This window comes from Hydra viridissima, unplaced genomic scaffold, assembly GCF_058129835.1.
Source record: "Hydra viridissima isolate aposymbiotic clone 2 unplaced genomic scaffold, HvirCarnegie_v1 scaffold_6, whole genome shotgun sequence".
Taxonomy (NCBI): Eukaryota; Metazoa; Cnidaria; class Hydrozoa; order Anthoathecata; family Hydridae; genus Hydra; species Hydra viridissima.
This window is the reverse complement of record NW_028324305.1, coordinates 14,294,456-14,318,612: the sequence shown is the minus strand read 5'-3', so window position 1 is coordinate 14,318,612 and position 24,157 is coordinate 14,294,456. Positions and strand designations below refer to the sequence as shown.

The 24,157-nt window shown below is 27.8% G+C and overlaps 3 protein-coding genes and 1 pseudogene across 7 annotated transcripts; 3 read left to right on the top strand and 1 right to left on the bottom strand.

The window, feature by feature from the left end:
* LOC149887157 (uncharacterized) overlaps window positions 1-24,157 on the top strand; it is a 563,485-nt pseudogene that overhangs the window by 514,715 nt on the left and 24,613 nt on the right.
* LOC145190274 (protein zyg-11 homolog B-like) lies at window positions 201-6,366 on the top strand. Of its 3 annotated transcripts, none has more exons than XM_090089551.1 (18): window positions 201-1,401; window positions 1,655-1,795; window positions 1,897-1,955; window positions 2,050-2,124; window positions 2,240-2,294; window positions 2,405-2,458; window positions 3,051-3,170; window positions 3,301-3,348; window positions 3,799-3,840; window positions 3,961-4,009; window positions 4,226-4,296; window positions 4,384-4,428; window positions 4,567-4,637; window positions 4,891-5,023; window positions 5,298-5,350; window positions 5,720-5,817; window positions 5,923-6,080; window positions 6,247-6,366. In XM_090089551.1, exons 1-17 carry the CDS (start codon window positions 298-300, stop codon window positions 6,075-6,077), a joined length of 2,373 nt encoding a protein of 790 aa, XP_089945677.1. In that variant the 5' UTR covers window positions 201-297; the 3' UTR covers window positions 6,078-6,080; window positions 6,247-6,366. The 3 variants fall into 3 exon arrangements, with proteins under 3 accessions (XP_089945677.1, XP_089945678.1, XP_089945679.1); XM_090089552.1 differs by having other exon boundaries at window positions 5,923-6,100; XM_090089553.1 differs by lacking the exon at window positions 6,247-6,366 and having other exon boundaries at window positions 263-1,264; window positions 5,923-6,212.
* LOC145189744 (carboxypeptidase B-like) lies at window positions 6,680-16,489 on the top strand. Of its 3 annotated transcripts, none has more exons than XR_016453095.1 (10): window positions 6,680-6,895; window positions 7,324-7,408; window positions 7,628-7,837; window positions 8,184-8,285; window positions 12,331-12,435; window positions 12,585-12,698; window positions 13,153-13,238; window positions 14,350-14,552; window positions 15,066-15,150; window positions 15,936-16,254. XR_016453095.1 is itself a non-coding variant. In XM_090089555.1 (10 exons), exons 1-10 carry the CDS (start codon window positions 6,804-6,806, stop codon window positions 16,139-16,141), a joined length of 1,293 nt encoding a protein of 430 aa, XP_089945681.1. In that variant the 5' UTR covers window positions 6,684-6,803; the 3' UTR covers window positions 16,142-16,489. The 3 variants fall into 3 exon arrangements, 2 of the variants coding, with proteins under 2 accessions (XP_089945681.1, XP_089945682.1); XM_090089555.1 differs by having other exon boundaries at window positions 6,684-6,895; window positions 13,148-13,238; window positions 15,936-16,489; XM_090089556.1 differs by lacking the exons at window positions 6,680-6,895; window positions 7,324-7,408; window positions 7,628-7,837; window positions 8,184-8,285 and adding an exon at window positions 8,466-8,604 and having other exon boundaries at window positions 13,148-13,238; window positions 15,936-16,489.
* Window positions 16,409-19,703, bottom strand: LOC145189743 (uncharacterized). The gene is made up of 2 exons (XM_080066405.2): window positions 18,316-19,703; window positions 16,409-18,150 (listed from the first exon to the last, which is right to left on the bottom strand). The coding sequence occupies exons 1-2, from the start codon at window positions 18,431-18,433 to the stop codon at window positions 16,655-16,657; spliced, it is 1,614 nt and encodes a 537-aa protein (XP_079922531.2). The 5' UTR covers window positions 18,434-19,703; the 3' UTR covers window positions 16,409-16,654.

The window sequence follows — 24,157 nt, the reverse complement described above, 5'->3', positions numbered from 1 at the left end:
TAGATGTGTTTGTAAAGTAAAAAATTTATCTTTTTCATTCAAAAGAAATTTAGCTTTTATTTTGACTTACTTTTCCTAATGCAGAATTAATGTTTTTATTTGTAAAAATTGTTACCACTTGAAAAACATTTGTATTTTAAAAAATAAAACAATACTGTTAATTCTCTTGAGGTGTTACAAGGTAACACACTTTCACTTGGTTCTTGTAAACTATAATGATAATTTTTTTTTTTTAAGATTGCATCATCGGTATATTAATTGCATTTAGAATAAAAAAACATTCTTATATTTGACAAAATGGTGCAAACCCAACCACGCTCAGTTCATGATGAAGTTTACAGTTTCTATCCATTGCCCCTAGAGGATGCTTGCCTTTCTCTTATTGCAAACCGCTTCCTGGAGCTTACCACTGAAAAAATTATAGAAGATAAAAACCAATTTAAAAACACTCGTTTTTTTTCTCAAGAAGTTAAAGTCCCAAATCATTTAGCTGAAAACTTGCTCAAACTCGCATCATCAATAAATCCAAACATATGTAATGAATCGTTAAAACTGTTTAGTAACTCGTTTCAATATAATTTAAAGCATTTGAAGTTACCTGATATTGATATGGAGATGTGTGGAACTGAGTTGTTAAATTACTCTGTTTATCGATTTAAATCTATTGAGCTTGGTTCTAGTTTATCAAAAAAGTGGGATATTTGTAAATTGTCACTTTCTTTTTCAAACAGTTGTCAGACTCTTACATCTTTAAAATTAGACTTCTATCCTGATGTTACAGTTCTTTCTGGATCAGTATTTGATTTTTTTGTAAAATTTCCAAATTTGGTATTTTTATATTATAATAGCCCTTCTCACAGCAATAATAATGTGTTTACCAACCATAATTGGAACAGTTTGATAAAATCATGCCCTGCACTAGAAGTGCTCCATATTTATTTCAATCAAGTAACAACTGATATTGAATTGAATTCCATAATTTTTCTGCAAAATATTTCTTTAAAAAGTTTAATATTATTTCCATTATTGAATTCTAAACATCTATTGGAATCATTTGATTGCATTGAACATTTCTTATATCTAAGAAATCTTCAAGAACTTGATCTGTCTGTTGATATAGATCCTTCTGAATCGAATAACATTCTGCTGGGAAATACAGAAGTTGTTAATCACTCCTTAAAAAACTTGATCAAAACTCATGTAAATCAATTTTTGAATATTGGATCATCACACTTGGCAATGTTGGAGTCTCTTGATATATCAGGTATATGTAAGTTAAATGATAACTTTATAAAAAACTTTATCGATTCTCACAAGAAACTTATTTTTCTCGGATTATGTATGTCTCGATCAAAGTTTTGCATCAATGGCGATATTGCAAGTACTTATAGAGCACTGAAGGTATATTAATAATATTTAATGTTTCTATCTATTACAGTGGAGAAAATTTTATTCGTATAATTCCTAAAGTACTATTCCTACATTTATAGAAACTGTGTAAATGTCATTTATACAGTTTCTATAAATGCTTCTCATACAGTTCCTATAAGCATTCTCAAGCATTATGAAGTTTTGTTTTCTGTAAAATAATGTTGTGAAATTTAAATTGAAAGTGAAATTTAATAAATAGTTTGTTTTTTTTTACTTTTTATAGATATCTGGGTGTATGCTGGAAGATCAGATTATTATCTCATTGTTACGTTATAACAGGCGTCCAACATATATGAAAGAGGTACTAAAGGGATTGTTTCATGTTTGCTCAGCTTGGAAAAAAAGAAAACCCTATGTTTTAAAGGTAAATTTGGTGCTGCATAACATAAGTCCAAAATAATATTTCTTTATTAAAACTACTATTCTGAACTTTTGTTGAAAGATTTAAAAAAATTTTTTTTCTAGATAGTTTTAGAAATAATGGAAAAGTACAAACAGAATCAACAATTGCAAATGGCCGCCACGTAAATCTATATAAAGTTCTTTAAATTATTAACAAAAATTATACTGCATCTTTTTTAGCTGAAAATAGTAATGATAAAATTTAAATTTATCAAGGGCATGCGTATTTCACTTAAACAAAGATTATGCTGGCAATACAAAAAACAACAAATCGAATGTTGTTCTCTTGAGGTAAGAGTTATCTTGAGTCTCAAAATTGCTGTATAGAAAAAAGAATGCAATCAATTTACTGCTCCTTTATTTTCTGAAAAATACAAAAATAATTTTTCTGTTATTGTTTTTTCAGTGAAGTTGCAAGAATTACCTCTGTTGTTTTATCCTTATATATTAATTCCACTCAGGTATAAATAACTTATGTCTCATAACTTAAAGATACAGTTCAAAACTTTTCCGATAAGAAAGTTTTTCAGTTAAGAATTTTCCATTAAATTTAAGTTTACTTTTATTTCAGATGGTAAAAAATTGTCTGTTGATCATCTGCACTGATGAGATGTTACATTTTGCTGTAAGAACTTTTTTTTTTATTACACTTTTTTTTGTAGGCATCAGGGCTCAAAATCAAGGTAGTAATGTAGGTATTTATTAGGGGTCAAAATTAGGATTTTGAGAGGTTAATAAAAAGGAAAAAGTATGTAGTTTTTTTAAAAGTTGATAAGAAATTATTGTGACCTTACTCTTTATTTGGGTATACTAAAAGGCTATTTAAAATTTTTTGAATTTAAACCTATTACTGAAAGATTGTATTAAGTGGGGGTTTAAAAGATTTATTGTTTTTCAATAAAAAAATTTTGTTTTGATATAATTTTTTTTTTATATTTGAACTTTCTTTTCTTTTTTAACCGTTTTTTTAAAAAAAAATACAAAGCTAAACAGAGTTTTATAAAAACTTTTTGTACTGGAACATACTTTTACAGATAGTTGTAGCTATTGATGTAGCTGGGTTTTTAAAAAAAAATTTTTTTTCAATTTCTCTTATCAAATTCTCTTAAGTTTTTTTTTTCTTTTTTTAATTTTGTTTGTATAACCTTCATAACTTTTACTTTATAAAATTTGGTATTTTCAATTTTTTTAAACCAAATACTTTGTTTTTGGTTTAGAAATTTGACCATGTAACCATGTGTCGTTTATCTTTGAAGTGCATGATGTTATTCCAGGAAAATGATGATTTGCACATTACTCGAATGGCTGTTGCAATACTTTCAATTCTTGCATGCAAGGTATGCATCATGCTGCTGAGCTAATTTTAAGATAGAAAAAAAATTTATAGAAGTTTACCATCTGAAGGTTGTTAATTTGTTTTTTAAATAATAATCTGTTATTTATTTTGTATTAAGTTATATTTTTTAGATCCCATCAAAAGAGATATGCAATTTGATTCAAGATCAAGAAATGAAGGTAAATGTTGAGATTTTGATTTTCAGATTTTGCTTTTCTGTTTGAGACTGGTTTTTAGGTGTGACAGCACAGCCAAGAAGTTTTCCATGTTGCTGCTTATTCAAAAATGGCTTTTTATTTTGATCTTTCTGTATTTTTTTCTCACACTATTAATTTTGTTAAGGTTTAACAATTTTAGGTCATTAAATTCAAAGAAAAGCTTTTAAAACAATTTTAGATAAGTTTAGTTCCTATTAGATTCAATTTGTTTCACAAAGGAACTTTTAATGGCATGTTTACATTTTTTTTTTTTTTTTGGCTCTAACTTAAATGAAATATTCTAAAGGTTCAAAAAATGTGGTTCATCCCTCATTTTTTGGTTAACTAAATTAGATAAATTAGTTTTATTCATTTTTTTTTAAAGGTGGTTTTTCATGTGATTTAAATATTTTTATTTTTGTTATTTTGAAGGTTCTGCTTGATATTGTGGAAAGGCGATTAAATGAAAATATGGTAATTCTTCATGCTTGATAATCAACACTTTTTTTTTTCTTTAAATGACATTTTGGTGAATTATTTGAATGATTTTTTAAAAAAAAAAAGCAAAAAAAATTTTCTAAGTCTTGCTTTTAGATTGATGGAATACTAAAGTTTGATCTGAGTGCTCTGTGGAATTTAACAGGTTACACATTTTTAAGTTCTTCATTTTAAAAAAAAAAAAAAAAAACTTGTTAATTTTAGCAATTTAATGGGTTCAATCAAATTTTTCTGTTTGGAACGGTATTTGCTAATGTGTTTTACTTTTTTTTTAAAAAAAGAAAATGTCAGTTTAGGTTGGTGTTTTGATTAGTAGCTATTTCTGAAATTTTTTGATGCATGTTATATATCTTATTATTAGATGAATCTCCTATAACCTGCAAGTTGTTTATTGATTTTGATGGTTTGCATAAGTATGTCAGACTTCTTGAGGTTTGTGTTTGGTTTTAAACTAATTGAAAAGTGCTCAAACTTTATAGTACTTTTATCTTATTGAATGGCATTTTATTGCTTTCATAGAGTTTTAAAGATGACCAAATTGAGACTAAAGTACTTGGCTTGCTTGTAAGTACAAAGTAAAAAAATGGCCTCTGAATATATTGCCCTAGATTAGATTTACCGTTGATATTTTACAAATGAATTTAATGAATTCATTTCTCTATGTAAATGATTTTTAAAAAATGAACAATTTAATGTGTTTAGAATAACATTGCAGAGGTAAAGTCATTGCAATGTATCTTAATATTAAACCTACCATTAATGAACCATGTCAGGTATTTTTGAAGTTTATATTCAGGTTTTTGTCTCAAAACATAATTGAAGTTGAAGTTTATATTCAAGTTATTTTTCTCAAAACATAATTGAAAATTAAAAAAAAAGTATAAATTTTTTTTTTTTAGGTTTAAAAAATTCAAATCATTTTAATTTCTAAATAATCTATGATAAAACAAAGATGAAGTAAAAAGTTATCTTTTTATTATATTTTTTACGGATGCTTTTGAGGGGTTTTTTTAAATTTCATTTTAGGCGTCTTGTATCAAGTGCTGAAGTACAAGTTAGTTACTTTGCTTGTGGTATTATTGCAAATCTTGCAATTGATTGGCATAAAACCCCCTATCTCCTGGAATATATAAACACAGAGGAGGTTTTATTTGAGTTGGTAATACATGCATTAATATTTTGTTTGAAAAACTTGTTTCAACCTTTGAAGTGTGTTGTAAACGCTTTTATTGTAAATTTCAGCATTTTTTATTTTAAAGTCTGAACAAATCTTCAAGCTTACTAGACTAAATTAATTTACTCTGCTCAATGTAAATATTTACTTTGGTATTCAGCCTAAAGATTGATTGATCCCAATGTTAAACTTATTAAAGATACTTTTCTCATGTTTAAAGTTTAGTATTTTTTTATAGTTAATAATATAATTTCCTCAGGCTCAGGCTGTGAAAGGATGGGGGAAAATTGATAAAGAAATAGTAACATACAGGTATAATTTTTTCTATTTCTAAGGGAAAAGATTTAAAAATAAATTTCATTTGGGAGTTCTTTTGTAATCTCAACAGAAATATGTAAAGATTGATTTTAAGAGGTTCAAGAGGATCTAATAAAGCAAAATGTATTTTGTTATCTCACAACCAGCTGTATATAAATAGCATTTTTTTAAATAGCACTGAATATAATACATTTTTATAAGTAGCATTTTCGTGTTTATGTGAGAACAAGGAACTGCTCAAGACAAACACTAAAAATGTTTTTGTTGCTTTTTTTTTTTTAAAAGCTAAGATTTTAATTGTTTAATGAAAATCTTTTTTTTGTTACACATTTTTTCTTTTTTTGTATCATGTTGTTGTTTTAGATCTTTTAAACCTTTTTATAATATACTTCAATGCCATCGGATATTGGAAATTCAACGCTGGGCAATTTGGGCTATAAACCATGTTTGCACTTTATGTGGTGAAATGATTTTTATGATGAAAATTTTTCTTAATTTGGAAACAATTTTTTATTTGAAATATTTTTTTTTTTCCGTTTCATAAAAATATTTACTTTTTTTTCTAGCTTCTCAGTATCAAGATTTGATGTCATATGATTGCATTGAGTTGATTGGTCAGATTAAAAAAAAAAACATTTCTGATGAATATATTCCAAAGCAATGTGAAGAAATTTTTTTTGCAATGAATAAATGGCCGATGGAGCATGAAACACTAGTTTAACATGTAACTTTAGCAAACTTTAGGTTATGATAGTTAAAAATAATTTTGATTGACTTGTTCACTAATACCTAAGAGGAAACGATTATTTGTACTTAAAATTTTATTATTATTTATTGGCAATATTTATGTAATATTTTTTGTTAATGTTTTTATTTTGATCTGTTTTTAGGCATTGCTTCATCTTTTGTTTTGCTTAGACTATTTATATTAGGCATGTTAGCTTACCTAGCTACAAAGACAAAGACATCTGGCAGTTTGTGTATTGCAAAATCTATGAAAAAATAAGAAATATGAAAATATAAATATTGTTAAAATAAAATGTGTTGAATAAAAGTAATCTTAATATTTTATTATTTCCTTATAGAAAGTTTTTATTTTTCAAAGTGTAAGAAAAGTATTGTTTTTCTTTCAAAATGGCTGGTTTTAATTCTAAAAATAGTTTTTGTAATTTATAGTGATATTTGTTAGATTTATCTCTGTAAAAAAAAATTATTCCTGTAGAATAAAAAAATATTCAAAGTTGTATATTAAATTTTTTCCTGTATAACATTTAAAGTAAACAAAATGAAAATGTACTTTAAACTCTGGTTTCATAAAGTAAACAAATAAACAGTGTATTTTAACTCAGTCTATTTACTTTTTAAACTCCTTTATTTATTTTTCATCATTTGACTTGTCGGCTTATGGAAAGTCAATTTTCATTCAATATCAAATGAAAGTTTTACAATGGTTTGCATAAATAGAGCAATTTTAATTTTGATTCTACCTGTAATTTTTACAAAACATGAATATAAAGAAGATGTAGCACTTAGACCAGGGTAAATTTGTGTAGTTTTGTTTATCAAAACCAAGCTAATATTGTTAAGTCAAATTATTTATGTTTATGAGAAAAATATGTACATACACTACAAAATTTATTCTAAAATAATGATAATAATAGTAATAATAATAGTAATAATAAAATTAATAATAATGATAATAATAGTAATAATAAAAATAGTAATAATCATAATAATAAAAATATTGTTGATGAAAATAGTTTAATGAGGAAATTAGCGCAATAGTTTTCTAATTTTTTTTTTTTTTTAACATGTCATTAGTTTGCTACTTCTCTGGTGGAGATAAATAACTATTTTGTCTTGAGCAATAAAAGTCTTTTTTCATTTTGTGTTAAGAAATGAAACTACTGTTTCAACAAACAAAAGTTTCCATAACTACAATTCTGTTCTCTTTCATCCTTTTTTAGACCTCTGTTGTTGCGATTAAATCCAATAAACCAAACCCAAGTGGATTTTCTCAGAACATTTAAAAGTGACAAACGAGGCTTAAAGGTAATTGATTATTTAACATTGAAGTTTGACATTTATCATTATTATTAGATCAGGTCAGAACATCAAAGTTACCTTTGTTTTTTGTTTTTCTTTATAAATTTTATTAACTTCACATATATTTGTGTTTTTGTGTTAATTCTTCATAAACTTTTTAGTTATTGTATTACAAAGAGTTACTTAAGCTTGTTTTCTTTTTATTTCTTTGTTTTTAATTGATAGCTACAAGTTTGGAGAAATGCAGATCAATCTGGTCGCCATGTAGACATATGGGTTGCGCAAAACTCTTTCAAAGAACTTTTACTGCATATTCAAAAGTTAGACATTCGATATGAGGTGGTTAGTGATGACTTGTATAAAAGTATTGGACATCGAAATATCTCCTTAAATGGAATAGAAACATTTGACAACAATTATCAAGGGTTTGATGAGGTAAAAAAAATTTAATTTTTTAATCAATCTTTTGTTTAATGTTTTGTTTATATATACATATATGTATGTGTGTGTGTCTACATATATATACATATATATACACACATATATATGTATATATATAAATGTATACACTTATATATATATATATATATATATATATATATATATATATATATATATATATATATATATATATATATATATATATATATATATATATATATATGTATATAGAAGCTACAAAAAATTTGAAATAATAGGCAGCTGAGAAATTCTTACCAAAAAGAGTTTTGCTGTTCTTCAAAGCAACAAAAAAATGTTATATAAATACAATTCTTTTTAGTTAGTTGCTGAGATGATTAGGCTATCATTCTTTTACAATGATTCTGTTAAAATGGAGAAAATCGGAAGCTCTTATGGAGGACAACCTATACATGCTGTTACTGTAAAATGCAATATTCCTTTTATAATAGTTCTTTAAAATAGTTTTTGAAATCTTTAAGTGTTAAAATAATTTTTTTAAAATCTGTGTATGAAAAAATAAAGTTTTTTACATTTTGAAAAATGAAAGTTTTTTTAAGTTTACTGATGGTATTTAATCCTTTTTTAAAATTCTGTTTAGGTGTTTTAAGTAGTTAATAATACATACTTAGTGTTTGATAAGAATCTATCAAATATGGTGTTTAAGTCAACTTGGTATCTAAGTCAACCAGGGTTGGGGTCAAATACTTATATCAATATTCGAATGCAGGATGAATTTTAATGTAAGTTTTGCAATTTCGCATATATTGTAAAGCAAAAAAACTGTTAAAAAGTCATGTAAAATTATTCATGATTCAAATCAAGTTCCTAAACAAAGCTTACAGCACCTTATTACTACATCTATTCTCTCAGTTTATTTGTAGAGTGGGGCCTATTATGGTCAAGTTCTATTCAAAATTCAATAGGCCCCAACCCCAGAGTAAAAAATGAACTTATACAAAAAGTTTTGATTAATTATATGAGTTATATGTAGTCAATATAATTTTCATGCTAAAGAGCAGTCAATACTTTATTCAGTTTACATTTTAACATTAAGGATTAACAGTCAATATATTTTTAACATTAAGAAGCTAACAGTTATAATCAAATAAATGTTTTTATTAAAATAAAGTTTGCTACTAAGAAATAGGAGAGACCAGGGCTACAGGGGTAAGTTGACATACTGCATTTAATTTTGGAATTTTCCACTAGAAATTTCAAAAATTCACATGGAACCTTCTTACTTAACTAATTCATCTTTCAGTGTAGTATCAGGGCAGTAAGTGAATGCCCATAGAAGTTTTAGCGATTTTTGTATTTTTTTTACTAATTTTAAAATTTTTGTAACTATATTACTTTTTCAATTTTAAAAAGCAATAGCATATATATATATATATATATATATATATATATATATATATATATGTATGTATGTATGTATGTATGTATGTATGTATGTATGTATGTATGTATGTATGTATGTATGTATGTATATATATATATATATATATATTCAATGCATTTGATAGAATAGAGGAATGTTGGTAAATGATATTAAATGCAGTAACAGCAACAGTAATAAAAAGAGTTTACTAGTGAAAAAAATACATATATATTGAAAATACAGTAAAGGATGACAATTTTGTAGGTAATTAGTACTAAGTTTCATACCGACATGCAATCATCTGTCAAAATACATAGGGGAGAACCTTAATGAATGGGACGATTATTGAATGGGACAAACTCAGATTCTTATACAAGCATCGATGTAAGGATATTCAAATTCCTGTAACAAAGAGTGATAGAAACAAGAACTCAACTGACCGACTCATCCATCCTATTGCTCTATGACCGTTATGACAATGGATGTTATTGTGTTTTCGAATGTAAAAAGTAATTTTTAAAAGCGTTTTTTTTTTCTGATTTTGCAGCAATTTTTGAAGTTATGGAAAATAAAATTCCATGCTTAAATAGATAGCAGTCTCTAGTACTACAGTGAGTAAAACATTCAAGCTTAGTTAATGGTGTTTTTGGTGTGACTAATCATTTTTGGATAAAGTGATGCGCATATTGAATGGGACAAAGTACTACCTATTGAATGAATTTAATAAAGTATTATTTACAGCTCAGCAGAGGAATGCTGCAGTCCCTTACTTTTATCCCCATGGGTAATGGGTATTATTTACACACTTTTATACTGCAATATTTTACTTAAACAAAAATAACTAAATATAATATTCTAAAATGAGAAAGTTCTGCTTTGATTGAATTTTATTTAGAGTTAAAATGTTTAAAGTTAAAAATGTTTTTTGTGTGGTCTTTATGTATGTATCTATATATTTAACTACATTTACAATTAATAAACCAATTTGAAAAATGATTGAATTAAATACCTTTATTTTTAATTCTTTTATGTTTGTCCCATTCAATGAGACACACTTAATGAATGGGACAAATGTCATGCTCCAATAAAACTCTCTTTTTACCAGTAGCCAAATGCAAATCCAATTTTTTTGTTTTAATATATCATTGAGCAAGAGTTATTGAGAACTCTTGATAGAAGAAGTCTTATTAATCTTTGCATATACATACATACATACATACATACATACATACATACATACATACATACATACATACATACATACATACATACATACATACATACATACATACATACATACATACATACATACATACATACATACATACATATATATATATATATATATATATATATATATATATATATATATATATATTCATGTTGATGGTCACCTGTTGCAAAGAAATTTATTTACATAAATCTCTGACTTTGTGTTTGAAAATACATTTATTACACAAAAATTTCTAGATAAAACTCCTTGATCGGTTCATTTAAAAATACATCGGTTAAACTATTATTCTTCTAATGTGTTCTTTTTTTTATTACTATAGTATTAAAGTTTACAGTATTGTTAATATGAAGTATTATTTTAACAGCATTAAGTATATAAAATATTATGAAGTATAATAATATTATGTTTAAAATAAAAACAGCTCTAAAGTAAAAGAGCTATTATAAAGTATAATAGTATTAAGATGGAAATGGATTTCCTAAGAACATGGAAAGTTCTATAATTTTCTAGAATGTTCTAGCATTTTGTTTAAATGCATCAACAGTACATTATTTTTTAGAAGTTTCCATGTAATTATATAAGCAAGTACAGGTGATTTACTTGACATAAGATGTCAGTTCAGAAATCTCACATTCAACGCATTGCATCTTATATAAACTCCAGCTTGGTCATTCTGTGAGGCCAAATGTAACATGACAAGCCCTAGGCTGAGGCAGTAATACCAAATGTACTTGTAAAATTTGCTTTCAACAATTTTGTTCAACATTCAACTCAAGTGTTCTACAAGGTTTGTTCATCCAACTGAAGTTGATTCTGAAGTGGTGCACAAACTGGTGGAGGATGATCTAAGACTCAGTAGCCACTACATAGCCTCCACACTCCAATGTTCTCACATATCAGTGTTGTACTGTCTTCATTCATTGGAAAATGTTCTACTGTTAGCGATTTGAGTTCTCCACAGTCTGACACAACATGGCATTGACATGCGCTTGAAGATTTGCACTCCAAAAAGTGGTGCTTTGACTGATTAAATCACTAAATCACTGACAATGAAAAATGTGTGCTTTATGTAAAACACACACAAAAGTGTCAGTGAGTTGGTGCTGAAGAGCAGGCAAAACTAGAGCCCAAAGTAGAGCCTCACCAAAAGAAGGTCATGTTGTCAGTGTGGTGGGATGTACATGGCATCATGTATTTTGAGCTTTTTCTTCCCAACACCTACATAATGGCTGATTATTACTGTCAATAACTGGAGAGACTCAAGCAGAAAGTCACTCAAATGCAGCCACAGTACCAAAAGATTTGTTTTCTGCACAATTGTGTGTGGCTACACATGGCAAAAGCAACATGTTTTAAGTTTGTAGGGATTGGATGGGAGATCTTGTCCCACCTAACATATTCTCCAGTCATCACTCCAAGCGAGCATCACTGTGTGGTGCAGTTTCCCATGTCAGAGATCTTCGATGATGCTTGGCAACTCAAAGCTAACATTCATAAATTTTTTAAGGGACAGCCAGGCAAGCTTCAACATGGATGGAGTCCATTCCTATACCATTCATCATATCTTTTATTTTTTTCTCTTATAAATATGATTGTAGAAATGGAACATTAGTTTGTTATATTCTAAATAATATTATCACATGCATTATTAAATGATAATATTATATATTATTATTAAATAATAATACTGTTAATATTAAAATATTATTATTTAATAATGCATAATTTGAAATATTATTATTTAATAATGCATAATTTGAAATATTATTATTTAATAATGCATAATCAAGAATTAGATTTTTATTTTTAATTAGCTTTTGCAAGAAAATTTATTAATTTTTTTTTCTTCAGATTTTCCGCAACTCCTCTATTACCAAACCAAAGATTGTCATTAATTGTGGCGCGCACGCGAGAGAATGGCTCGGAGTCTCTTCTTGTAAATATGTTCTACGCAAGGTTTGATTATAAATATTTTTTTGTTTTTGTTGCATTCTATAAATCTTCTGAAAGTAATATTTGCATCCATATATTCTTTTATTTTTAGTTTCTAACAATTTTTTGAGATTTATTTTGGTAAGCAAGTTGCAAGTTGTATTATTTCTTAGATAATATTTAATCAAAATTATGATGCTGATATCAGCTTTATGCTAAAACATTATGATGTCACTATGATCCCAATATTGAATCCTGATGGATATATACATTCCAGAACAGAAAGGGTAAGTAGAATATTATTTTGCAAAGATTTAATCTTGTTCTGCAATTTATTGTGCTAGATTTAATAGAAATTAATACTAATTTTATTGTTAACATTTTAGTTAAACCATTTTTTTTTATTTTAATTTATTTTGTGATTTTATCTTAATATTATTTTATTTTATATTGTCAGTTAACATTTGTCATATATCAGTTGTCATTTCTTTATCATCAGTTGTCATTTCTTTATCATCAGTTGTAATTTTATTTGTCATTTGATAAGTCATTGATTATAGAAAATTTTGATTTTTAAAATTTTTTAAAGGAACGGATAAAAATGAGATTATATTACAAAAGGTCGAGAATTTGATTTTAAATTACAATATATTTGTATTAAATTACATTAATTTTACATCACACATAACTTTAATTACGTTTATTAAAACATTTATCTCATTAAAAACTTTTTCAGTACAGAATGTGGCGTAAATCGCTTTCAAAGACATCTGATCAGAACTGCCCAGGAGTTGATATTAATCGAAACTTTGGTTACAGGTGGGGAGGTAAGTTTTTGTTTAAATTTCTTTTAAAGATTTTAATGTGTGAGTCACTTCAGATGGTCATTCCAGATGTCCTGGGTGAGAGTTTTGTAAAATTATCTACTGAACCTATACCGGGGTTATAGGTTTTGATAGCTTAACCTGCAAATTGGCTAACTCCACTTTTAACCCAAAATTATGTTTTGATGTCGTTGTACGGTTCACTATATACAAAGTTATATACAAAGTTGTATACAAAGTTAAGCATCTCCTAGCTTTTAAAATTACCAAGAAAAATGCCTGCATGTAAATCTTTCAACTTCTCATATCTTTTTTATTTTTTAATTTTCAAATAGACTCATCCAAAAAAACTATTAAATGGGTATGTGATTAATGCATGTTTTAATACTATTCAGTTAATTCTATATGTATAATGAAAAAGCACCAAATAGAATTTTAGAATTTAGTTTTTTGATTTTCCTGTAAAATTGCATAAAACGGAGTTGGCCGATTACGTTGTGTACGCTGTGTACGCTTGAAAATCTCAATTTTTAATTGGATTTAATGTGATTATTTGATGTCATGCAATCCAACGCTATCAAAAAGAGTTGTCTTCAGGTTGTTTACTGTTGAAAATTATAGACCAATGCCATTTTAGAGTTTATTTAAATTGAAGTTATAATTTATGTACCAAATTGTTTATAAAATCCTTAATGATAAGATTCCAAGCTAAGACCATACATTTTGCAGTTTTCTTTTCAACAGATAAAAACATTTTGTCTGTTTACCTTTATATTTTAATTACCTAACTCTGTAGCTCATACTTGGTGTTTATTATAAACTGTTGCTTTCATGTCTGAGTTTTATTCAATAGCCATAACCATAAAAAGGATTTTTAAATCATCGTTTTCTGTTTTTTCATTATGTTCAGATACTAATATCTTTGTTGTGATAAAATCAAAAACCTTTACTTATTTTATATTTATTTATAAGTGTCATTTATTTATAAGTATAAGTGTTCCTTGACTCAATATTGTCAACAAAACATTTAATAAATATTTTAAAAAACTAATGATTTTACGTTTAACTAATAGTTTAAATGTTTTATAAACCTTTTAAGAAAAATTTCCTATAGGTGGAGGTTCTTCTCCAGACGCTTGTGCAGAAATATTCTGCGGAACTCATCCATTTTCAGAGAGTGAAACCCTGTCTCTCGCTCGTTTTCTTTATAAACATCGTCGATTATTAAAAGTTTACATAGATGTGCACACTTACGGTCAATTATGGATGTATCCTTGGGGTTTTACTTCTGCGTTCTCAAAAGATTATAGAACACAGGTAGTAAGTTATCTATTTTTTACAATTGATGATGATGAGGATGATGATGGTGATGATGATGATGATGATGATGATGATGATGATGATGATGAGGAGGAGGAGGAGGAGGAGGAGGAGGAGGATGGTGATGGTGATGATGGTGGTGGTGGTGGTGGTGGTGGTGGTGGTGGTGGTGGTGGTGGTGGTGATGATGATGATGATGATGGTCATGATGATGATGGTCATGATGATGATGATGATGGTGGTGGTGGTGGTGGTGTTGGTGGTGGTGGTGGTGGTGGTGGTGGTGGTGGTGGTGGTGGTGGTGGTGGTGGTGGTGGTGGTGATTATTATTATTATTATTATTATTATTATTATTATTATTATTATTATTATTATTATCATTATTATTATTATTATTATTATTATTATTATTATTATTATTATTATTATTATTATTATTATTATTATTATTGTTATTATTATTATCATTATTATTACTATTATTATTAATAATTTACTTATTTTTCATAGGAAAACGCACTAAAACGCATACAGTCAGCCATTAAATCAAAAAATGGCGTAATATATAAAATTGGGCAGTCCTCGGATATCATGTGTAAGTGAAATCATCAGGAATTTTTTTTTTTTTTAATTTTATTAATTTATTATTTATGAAATTTGTATGTAGAAAGTATTTTTTCACATAGGAGAAAATATTTTTACATGTCACAAAAATTTTCTTAGCAATAAAATAAAACCTGAAAAAAATATAGAAAATGAAAGCTAGATTTTTATGACAAACAGCAAATTTACAGATTTCAATTTATTTACTCCGTACTGTTGATTCGAATATAGCGAATAAGAGTTGTACAAAATATTACCAAAATATCAGACCATATACAGAAGCGTATAATTTCAAAACATTACTAAAATAACTTGGTGAGTATCGATAAACGTATTATGCTTTCAACTCAAATTTTTTCTGTAAAAATAAATAATTAAAATAGATAAACTTAGTTGCAAGAAAAAATAATTTTCGATCATTTTTTGCGCTGAAGTGCATTTTAGTGGTCTGCTCTTTTATGCTTTAAACCTTTACACTCCGGATTTTTTTTTTTGTACGATATAGCTCTTATAGCTCCAGCGTACTTGTTGCAGTTTCAATTAAATATGTTAAAAATAGATACAAAAAAAGATATCACCCAAATGGATATTTAAATAATTTGGGGTATGTATGGCGACCTGTAGTTGCTATCGGAGTGCTAAGGGTTAATACATCTTTATGCGATTAAATATGAAGAAAATTCTGCGGCTAAATTATTTAAAGGTGTGTGTGTGTGCATATTCCTGTAATGAATTTCCCACTATCAGTATGAAACGTTTTAAATTGTTTTAATTTAGATCAGACCAGTGGAGATTCGTTAGATTGGGTATATGGTCGTTTGGGAGTTGTTCACACTTATGGTGTTGAATTACGACCAACCTTACATATGCAGAATGGCTTTCGTTATTCGAGGCATGCCATTGTGTTAGGGGGCGAGGATTTACTGGTTGGTTTGAAAGAGCTTTCGAAAGTAACGGTTGAAGAAGATGCAAATGATTTTTAGAAAACATTTTTCTATCGGCTTATAAATTTCTTGTGGTTTGTGTTTTTTAAATGGTGCGAATTAATTCATTTTTAGTGACTCGGAGTTTCGATGATATTCAAGTTAAAAAACCAGAGAGAGGATGATGTTCTTCAATTTTACAATCGCAATAATAAAAATAGCAATTCTTGATGAGTAATATCAGAATTTGTGTTGCGTTTAGTTTCTCTTTCACGTAACCAAATTTTATTTTTGGTACATTTTGTGTGGTAGACAACAAACGTTGGCTCGGAAACCTTTATATTTATTCTACCCAGTCTCTTTATATTTTATCTATATTACAAATAAATTACGTACAAAATAATTCAACTACAAAATTAAATTTTAAAAAAAAAATCATCATTGGTTATCATAAATATTATTATAAAGAATGAATTCAATTTCGGAGAAATAAATCGAAGAAGGAAAGTCATTGTTTTTCGGAATGAAGAGTTACGTTCAGTATCTGCATTCGCGCTGAACAAATATATATATTTACACTTTCTTTACTAATTCTTGGAAAAGGTCGAGAAACCTTACAACAGTGTCTATCTTTTCTTTATGTAATGCGTTTATTTTACTTATTGTTTGTTCTTCTCGAATCCTTTGCTCTTTTAAGAATTCTTTTAAAACGTCAATGAGCTCTCGTTTATCCATGCCGCCACACTCAATGCACGTTCGCTTTGGGGGTGGTGGGGGTGAAGCATCGTTGCTTCCAGTTTCCATTTGATTTAGTGTTCGTTTTTCTGGCGAACTTGGTGTGCTTCTTGTTTCATACGAATGGTGTTCGCTTGATTCTGAGGACGATGTACTGCGGGATGCAGCATCGTAGAATCCGTTGGCGTTTGGGGTGGCATTTTGAGCCAATTTATTAAAACTATAGTATGTGGTATCGTTTTCAACTTCGTCTTTAAGTTTTTCGGTTTCGCTCATTGGAGTTAGTAGTTTCTCTAATCTTTCGAAGTATTTGCATGTTTTGCGAAATGAGCCGGACCTTGAGTTGTGTTCAACGACTTTTTGGAAATCAGCTTTCATGTTTCTAAATTTTTGGTTGCATTGGCAGCCGTTTACGTCAGAGTCTAATTTATCGTGAATCTCTTTAGCAATATCTTCCCAAACCTTCGTTTTTCGAACACGAGGATCTTGCAGCTTGATTTTGTGTTCTTCGTACAAATCTAACAAAAGTTCAACTTCTTGTTTTGTCCAGATATGTTTGTCATCCATGCTAGGAGGTGAAAGCTTAAACTTGTCATCGTCAAAACCCACTACTCCCATGTGAAGATTATAACGCGAATCCATTGACTCACGAGGGTATCCCATGGTTGTCATTAGGGGACTTCCTATAGGATATGCTGCATACCTATTTCGATCATTAGGATGCCCAAAATTTCGACCGTTGTTGTAAAAAGGTGGTACGTATCGTCTTGGTGAACACGAATAATTAGGATCACGACCATCTATATACGGGCTAGTTGGAGGTGCAACTGCCCGATAGTTGTGAGGCTTTACGGGTGAAGTCCATACTGCATTATTATCAGGCCGATGATTTTGACGATTGGTTTCTCTATCAGGTGAAGAATGGTGTGGGGAATTTATGTGAACACCAGGATATCTTGGTGATTGCATATCTGACATGGGTCTAGTATCTGGTTGCAAACCTAAATATCTAGGTGATGACATATCTGGAAGAATTTTCATATCTGGGTCGTAAGATTTTCCTGTTAAATTTTCAATTCCATAGATGCTAGTAGGAGGGTTTATTTCGCGAGTTTGCCCTGGAGTGGGATTTTGAAGTTGAGTATCGATTCTCAGATTTTCAGGGCTTTTAGTCTGTGGTAATGCTATGTTTAAATTAATATTATCTTGTCGTTGCTGTTGTATATTTACGACATCAATGTCAGAACACGGATCCTTTAGAGGAGCCAGATTAATCGCAGTAGGAATTTCACGCTTGCCATTGATTTTGTCATAAAACTCTTTGTTTGGCAACCCTAGCAGATCAAAACAGGGAAGTTTGTCGAAATTTTTTTGATATTTGTAAAAGAATCTTAACTAATAAGTTATTTTTATGAAACGTTTGCTTTCAAATTATTTTCTTATTTCTAATTTTATTCTCGCTTGATAAACATAAAATAAATATATAAAAACAAACTCACGTTCCATATCAATGCTGTTCTTGTTATTATCATAACCTGGAGTGAAATCAGCTTTTTTGACGGCACTTATATTTCCCTCAAAAATTTCAGTGTGCAACGCCCCTCCGTGCATAGCCATTTTTCGTTAAACTTTACTGTTGTCGTTTTTTATCGGTAAGGCAGTTCTTTGCTAGAGTATTTTTGATTTCGTTTTCGGAGTAAGTTCAAACAACGACACCCCGCGTACATTGTTGATCAAAAGATCAAACTCAAAAGAAGGCAAATATCAACTCGGTTCAAACAAAGGAACTTATTCGAATAACTCAAACGCTCTCAGGCGAACAAAAAACAAAGAGCTAACAGGTCTTCTTTTGTTATGAATAGCTCTATTTTTTGCGTTTGCTTCCTTGCCCACTGTTCCGTATGTAGCTGTGTTCAAAGCTACTGAAGTGCCGAATGATTTTTCTAAAATGCTCAAAAACAACAAATCTTTGATGGATGACCGAATTTCAACGAGTGTTATAAAAATATCCGCTGTTTTTTAAGCCCTTTTAAGAACTTAAAACCCAAAAAGACACGACTGAACAAAAAAGTTGTATTTGATGAGCTAAAGATCAAATGCTTTGATTTTGTATTTCTAATTTCGTACTCCGTAGAATCGGCATAAAAAAGAATGAAAACGATTTCCTTAAACAACGGTTTTAAACAATGTTTAGCTGTAATTCACTACCTCTTTTTTAGACAAAGCATACAAACTTTAGAGATATAAATATTGTTTTGAAAAGTTGAGAATTAGGTATTCACTGCTTTTGAAGGAAAATTACTTGAACGAGAACATTTGAATGATGCGTGAATGTGCGCGTGATAGCACGAGCGTGCGGCTTCAAATGCGGTCAAATCATTTTGAGGCATAGTTAAAAGTTGTGTAAAGTTGTTGAAGCGGTTGGTTGATCGATTCTTCACGTCTGTTCTACTTAAACGAAAAACATCTCTCGAATTTGTTCACAAACATCTTGATTACCGAAAGAAGCATGAAGAGGAGAATTTTTTTACAAAATTTAAATGAAATCTTTCTACGTTTGTAGAAAGTCAAGCGTTGCTTACTTGTAAATTCTCTTTACAGAACCAGTTATAATAAGATTAACTTAGAAGCTTTAAACTCAGACAACTTATTGTATGTTTGGCTTTTTAATATGACTTACTTTTAATATGACTTAACAATATGACTTACTTCCAAACTCGCAACGCATTTTTGTAGAATATTGCTTTTGCTGACTAGTTCTAGCATTTAATCTTGCTTCTTATCATTAGTTACCTAATGGTTTTTATTTCTAGTCAAGGTACATATATGTCCAGTATATTTGGCTTGACATGTTAATGTTTATCCACGCATTTTTTATACTGCAAACAATGAAACGACCAAAGTCTAGCCCAACTGAGGCTTGGTATGCATAAAATGAGCAAAGACAATTTTATAACGCAAGGTTTAGACCTTAGTTCATGCGAACTACTTTTATAACCCATGTTTTAGACAGTTCATTCGAGAGTAAATCTGGTCTGGGAAATTCACTAAATTTCCGTCTTGTTACAAACTTCGTAATCTTTTACTAGTCTTAAATATAAATTAGGATTTCTCTTTTGAAAAAAAAACATAAATACAAAAAACGGACCTAATTTTCAAAACTAAAATAAATAGATTTATCTTTGTACGACATTTTTGAGCAAGAGGTATTGGATTTATCAAAAAAAATATCTTATCAGTATAATTTTTTTTTTTTTTTTTGAAACAGTTATTTTCAGAGTTGGAAAACTAGTATTACTTTTTTACAACCATTTTGCAAATTTAGTATAAACACAACCTTCAAAGAGATTTTTATTTATTTGGTTGTGTAAAAGAAAAAGCGGGAACTGAACCGTAACGCTAAAAGTACTTAATTCACAAATAAAGTGTAATGAGAAAATTTAGTTTACAAATATTTTTGTGAATAGAAGTTAATGAAGGGTTGGTTATAAAATATTATCTTTTAACTGTTCATTGTAAGCACTTTTTAGTTTTATTTCAATAAAAATGAGACTTATTTGGTTAGGTTAAGCATCCAACCAAGGCTGGTCAACAAGTAGTGAAAAAAAGATCACCGTTGGTTAATAATAATAATAATAATAATAATAATAATAATAATAATAATAATAATAATAATAATAATAATAATAATAATAATAATAATAATAATAATAATAATAATAATAATAATAATAATAATAATAATAATAATAATAATAATAATAATAATAATAATAATAATAATAATAATAATAATAATAATAATAATAATAATAATAATAATAATAATAATAATAATAATAATAATAATAATAATAATAGTAATAATAAAAGTAATGATAATAATAATAATAATGATAATAATAATAATAATGATAATAATAATAATAATAATAATAATAATAATAATAATAATAATAATAATAATAATAATAATAATAATAATAATAATAATAATAATAATGATAATAATAACAATAGTAATAATGATAATAATGATAATAATGATAATAAAAATAATAATAATAGTAATAATAATAATAATAATAATAATAATAATAATAATAATAATAATAATAATAGTAATGATGATAACAACAGTAATGATGATAACAACAGTAATAATGATAACAACAGTAATAATGATAACAATCATTACGAATTGATATCATTATTATGAACTTATTGCTTTACTTTTGCCTCATATTATTATGTATGCCTGATATGGCATACATAATAATATAAATATTGCACGCATAATAATATTCTACAAGTAATATAAATAAAGCATGTATAATAAAACCAGTAAGTTCAAAAGCTGTACAAGTCCAGCGCGATTTGTAATCGTTTTGCAAATTTTTTTGCCCGAGTTTTCGTATCAGTAGATATAGAATAGCATCTGTAAGATCAACAAAGGTTTTCCGGGGATACTTTAGCTTTGAAGTCTACGAGTCGTGCATCTCACATCTTTAAAACTTTAAATATTGATTATCTCAAAATAAGGTTTTTAGACCAGTGTTAGTTTTTTGGCTTAGTGCTGGTTTTGGGTTGATGTACTGTTTTTTTAACTTAATGATTTATTATTATGAAAGTAATACATTCTTCTTTTCTCTTTTTTTGAAGAGCGTAAATTAACCAAAAATCACTTATCATTAAAATTTATCAAGGAGAAGACGAAAAGGTTTAGAAAGAAAGCCTTTTATCTTTTATCAGGAAATTTGTTGACAATAAATTATAACATTCAGAGATGAGAGAATGTTAATCAGATTAATTAAAGATTTGAAAATCAATTCTGCTGTCAAATAAAGTATGGATCAAAGCTGCAGAGATTACCGTTGGAACAACTTCGTTTTTCAAATGTTAAAAATAACCACGCGACAGACAATTTAAAAGTAAAACGTCAAGAGAATCACTTTTGATAACAGGAAATCTCCACTCTAACGATAACATAAAAAATTTTATGCTTACCTAACTACTTAATTACTTTAATTACTTATCATTTAATTAACTAACAGTTGCGATAAATGATAGAGAAACAATAATGAAAATATGATATTTTTTAAATTACAGTTTATTTTACCAACAAATATTCGGTAGAAATTTTTACACAAAAGGTTCACTATGTGAAAAGAAAAACATCTGAAAAATTCAATTAGACAGTATCATAAAAAAACATAAAACACCTTCAAAAACCCAAAACTGATGTTTTAGCTTGGTATGTGTGGATATGTTTAGGGAATTAGCCTGAACTTAATTTAGTAGAAAATGTGAGGAAGTTACGATAAGAAGAAATTTTAAAAGAGATGGTCTTCAACAAAGTTCAGTTAAATAAAAAAGCCATTTGTGATTGGAACCATAATTCAAGATATGACACTCCCTTATAAATACGAAGAATTTTTTATGTAAAATGATAGTAAGATTAGTCTACAAATAACTAAATCCTAATTACCTGACGGGCAAGTAAACCTGATTAACATGAGGTGAGCCCCCTTACAAATGGTCATCAAGAATTCTATCCCGCAAAAAGTAAGTCTTAGACAACTTCCCAAAGGAGCGGCAAACTCCAGGTCTTTTCTGGAATGAGTAGAATGGTGTCTAAAAGGTAATCAGCCTGAGGACATAAAATTAAGTCCTTCATTTTTTATTGTTATTATAATAATTATTATATTTATTGTTATTATAATAATAGTTTTTTTTTTTTTTTTTCTAATCAAAGTATCATACTTTTTTTTTATTACTAAACCATGTTTTGTTAAAAAAAAAAAAAAAAAAAAAAGCAACTTTGGTTCATTTTTAATAGATTTTTAATAGATTTTTAATAGATTTTTAATAGATTTTTAATAGATTTTTAATAGATTTTAGTGCAACTAAATAACAAAATTTATTAAATAGTTAAGAATGGGCTGATAATTTGGTCAGGGGTGGTGTATGTCGCACTTATCTTAATGGAATGATGTTGTTTTAAGCATGGGAATTTCGGCCTTCGAAATCGACGAAATTAAACGAAATTCGTGTTTCAATTTCGGATCGAAATTGAGAACGAAATTTCGATTTTTTGGATTGTTTAATTTCGCGAAAAAATTTCGTATAATTTTGGGTCATTGAAAGTAACGAAATTGACACGAAATTAAATAAGTTTTAATTTCGAAATTCGTGAATTTGTAATGTTTAAAAATTTCGTCTTTCGAAATTCAATATAAATTTCGATACGAAATTGAAACACGAATTTCGTTTAATTTCGTCGATTTCGAAGGCCGAAATTCCCATGCTTATGTTGTTTAGTCTTTTTGTGCAGTTTGTTTGAAATTGCATTACAAAATACGATTTTTTAATTGCGCAAATGATTAAATATCGCACATTTTATGAAGATATAAGAAAAAAATATAAAAAGCTTATTACTTTTTTAATTATATTCAATAAACATTAGTTTTTAGTGATAGCAATTACCTTGATTGCCAACATTCTTTATAATAACACGGGGATGTTGTATATTATTCAAAAATATTATGTCCTGCAACATATATTATTACATAATAATATGTATTGTAAAAAAAAAAAATGGTTCTATTGTAACAAACAAATTTACATAAACAGCCATGCGGAAACAACGGTTTTAATTCAATTATTTTTAAAAGTAAAATTGTAAGTGAAACTTTGCTTTTGGATTCGTTTTCCTAATATTTCCTATCATTTCACATTTTACACTTACATTATTCTCAATAAAGATTCTCTCAAAGGAGTCTTACGAATTATTTAGTAAAAATTGTATCATAAAAATGCATCTCATTTTGGTCAGTATCCTTCTTGATTTATGTTAGATTTTTTTCAGACTACAGAGGAGGAGGAATAACCATTGACTTCATCTCTCATCTGTTTCTATCGTCTCTCTTGCTTCCTTCTCGCTTCCTTCTCGCTTCCTTCTCGCTTCCTTCTCGCTTTCTCTCGTTTACAATTCTAGGTTTTACAACATCTTTAAGTAACGATAAATTGTGAGATGGCTTTTTGTTTGCGGTATGATAAATGCAACACACAAATTCATACTTCAAGTGTTTTAAATTCATTTAAAGAATTCAACAAAGAAACACCAATCATATATTGTAAATATCTGCTAAGAAATCACCGTAGCTAATAAATATTACTGTAAATATGAACATAAAACCTTACAAATATTTGGCAGCGAATAGGCTTTGAAATTTCAAACTTTTGTCATTAAAGCTGACCTCTAGACATTTGTTCAATTTTTGAAACAGCCGAAACTTCGTTAAAAAAAAAATATAATAAAAAAACAAAAGACATAAAAAG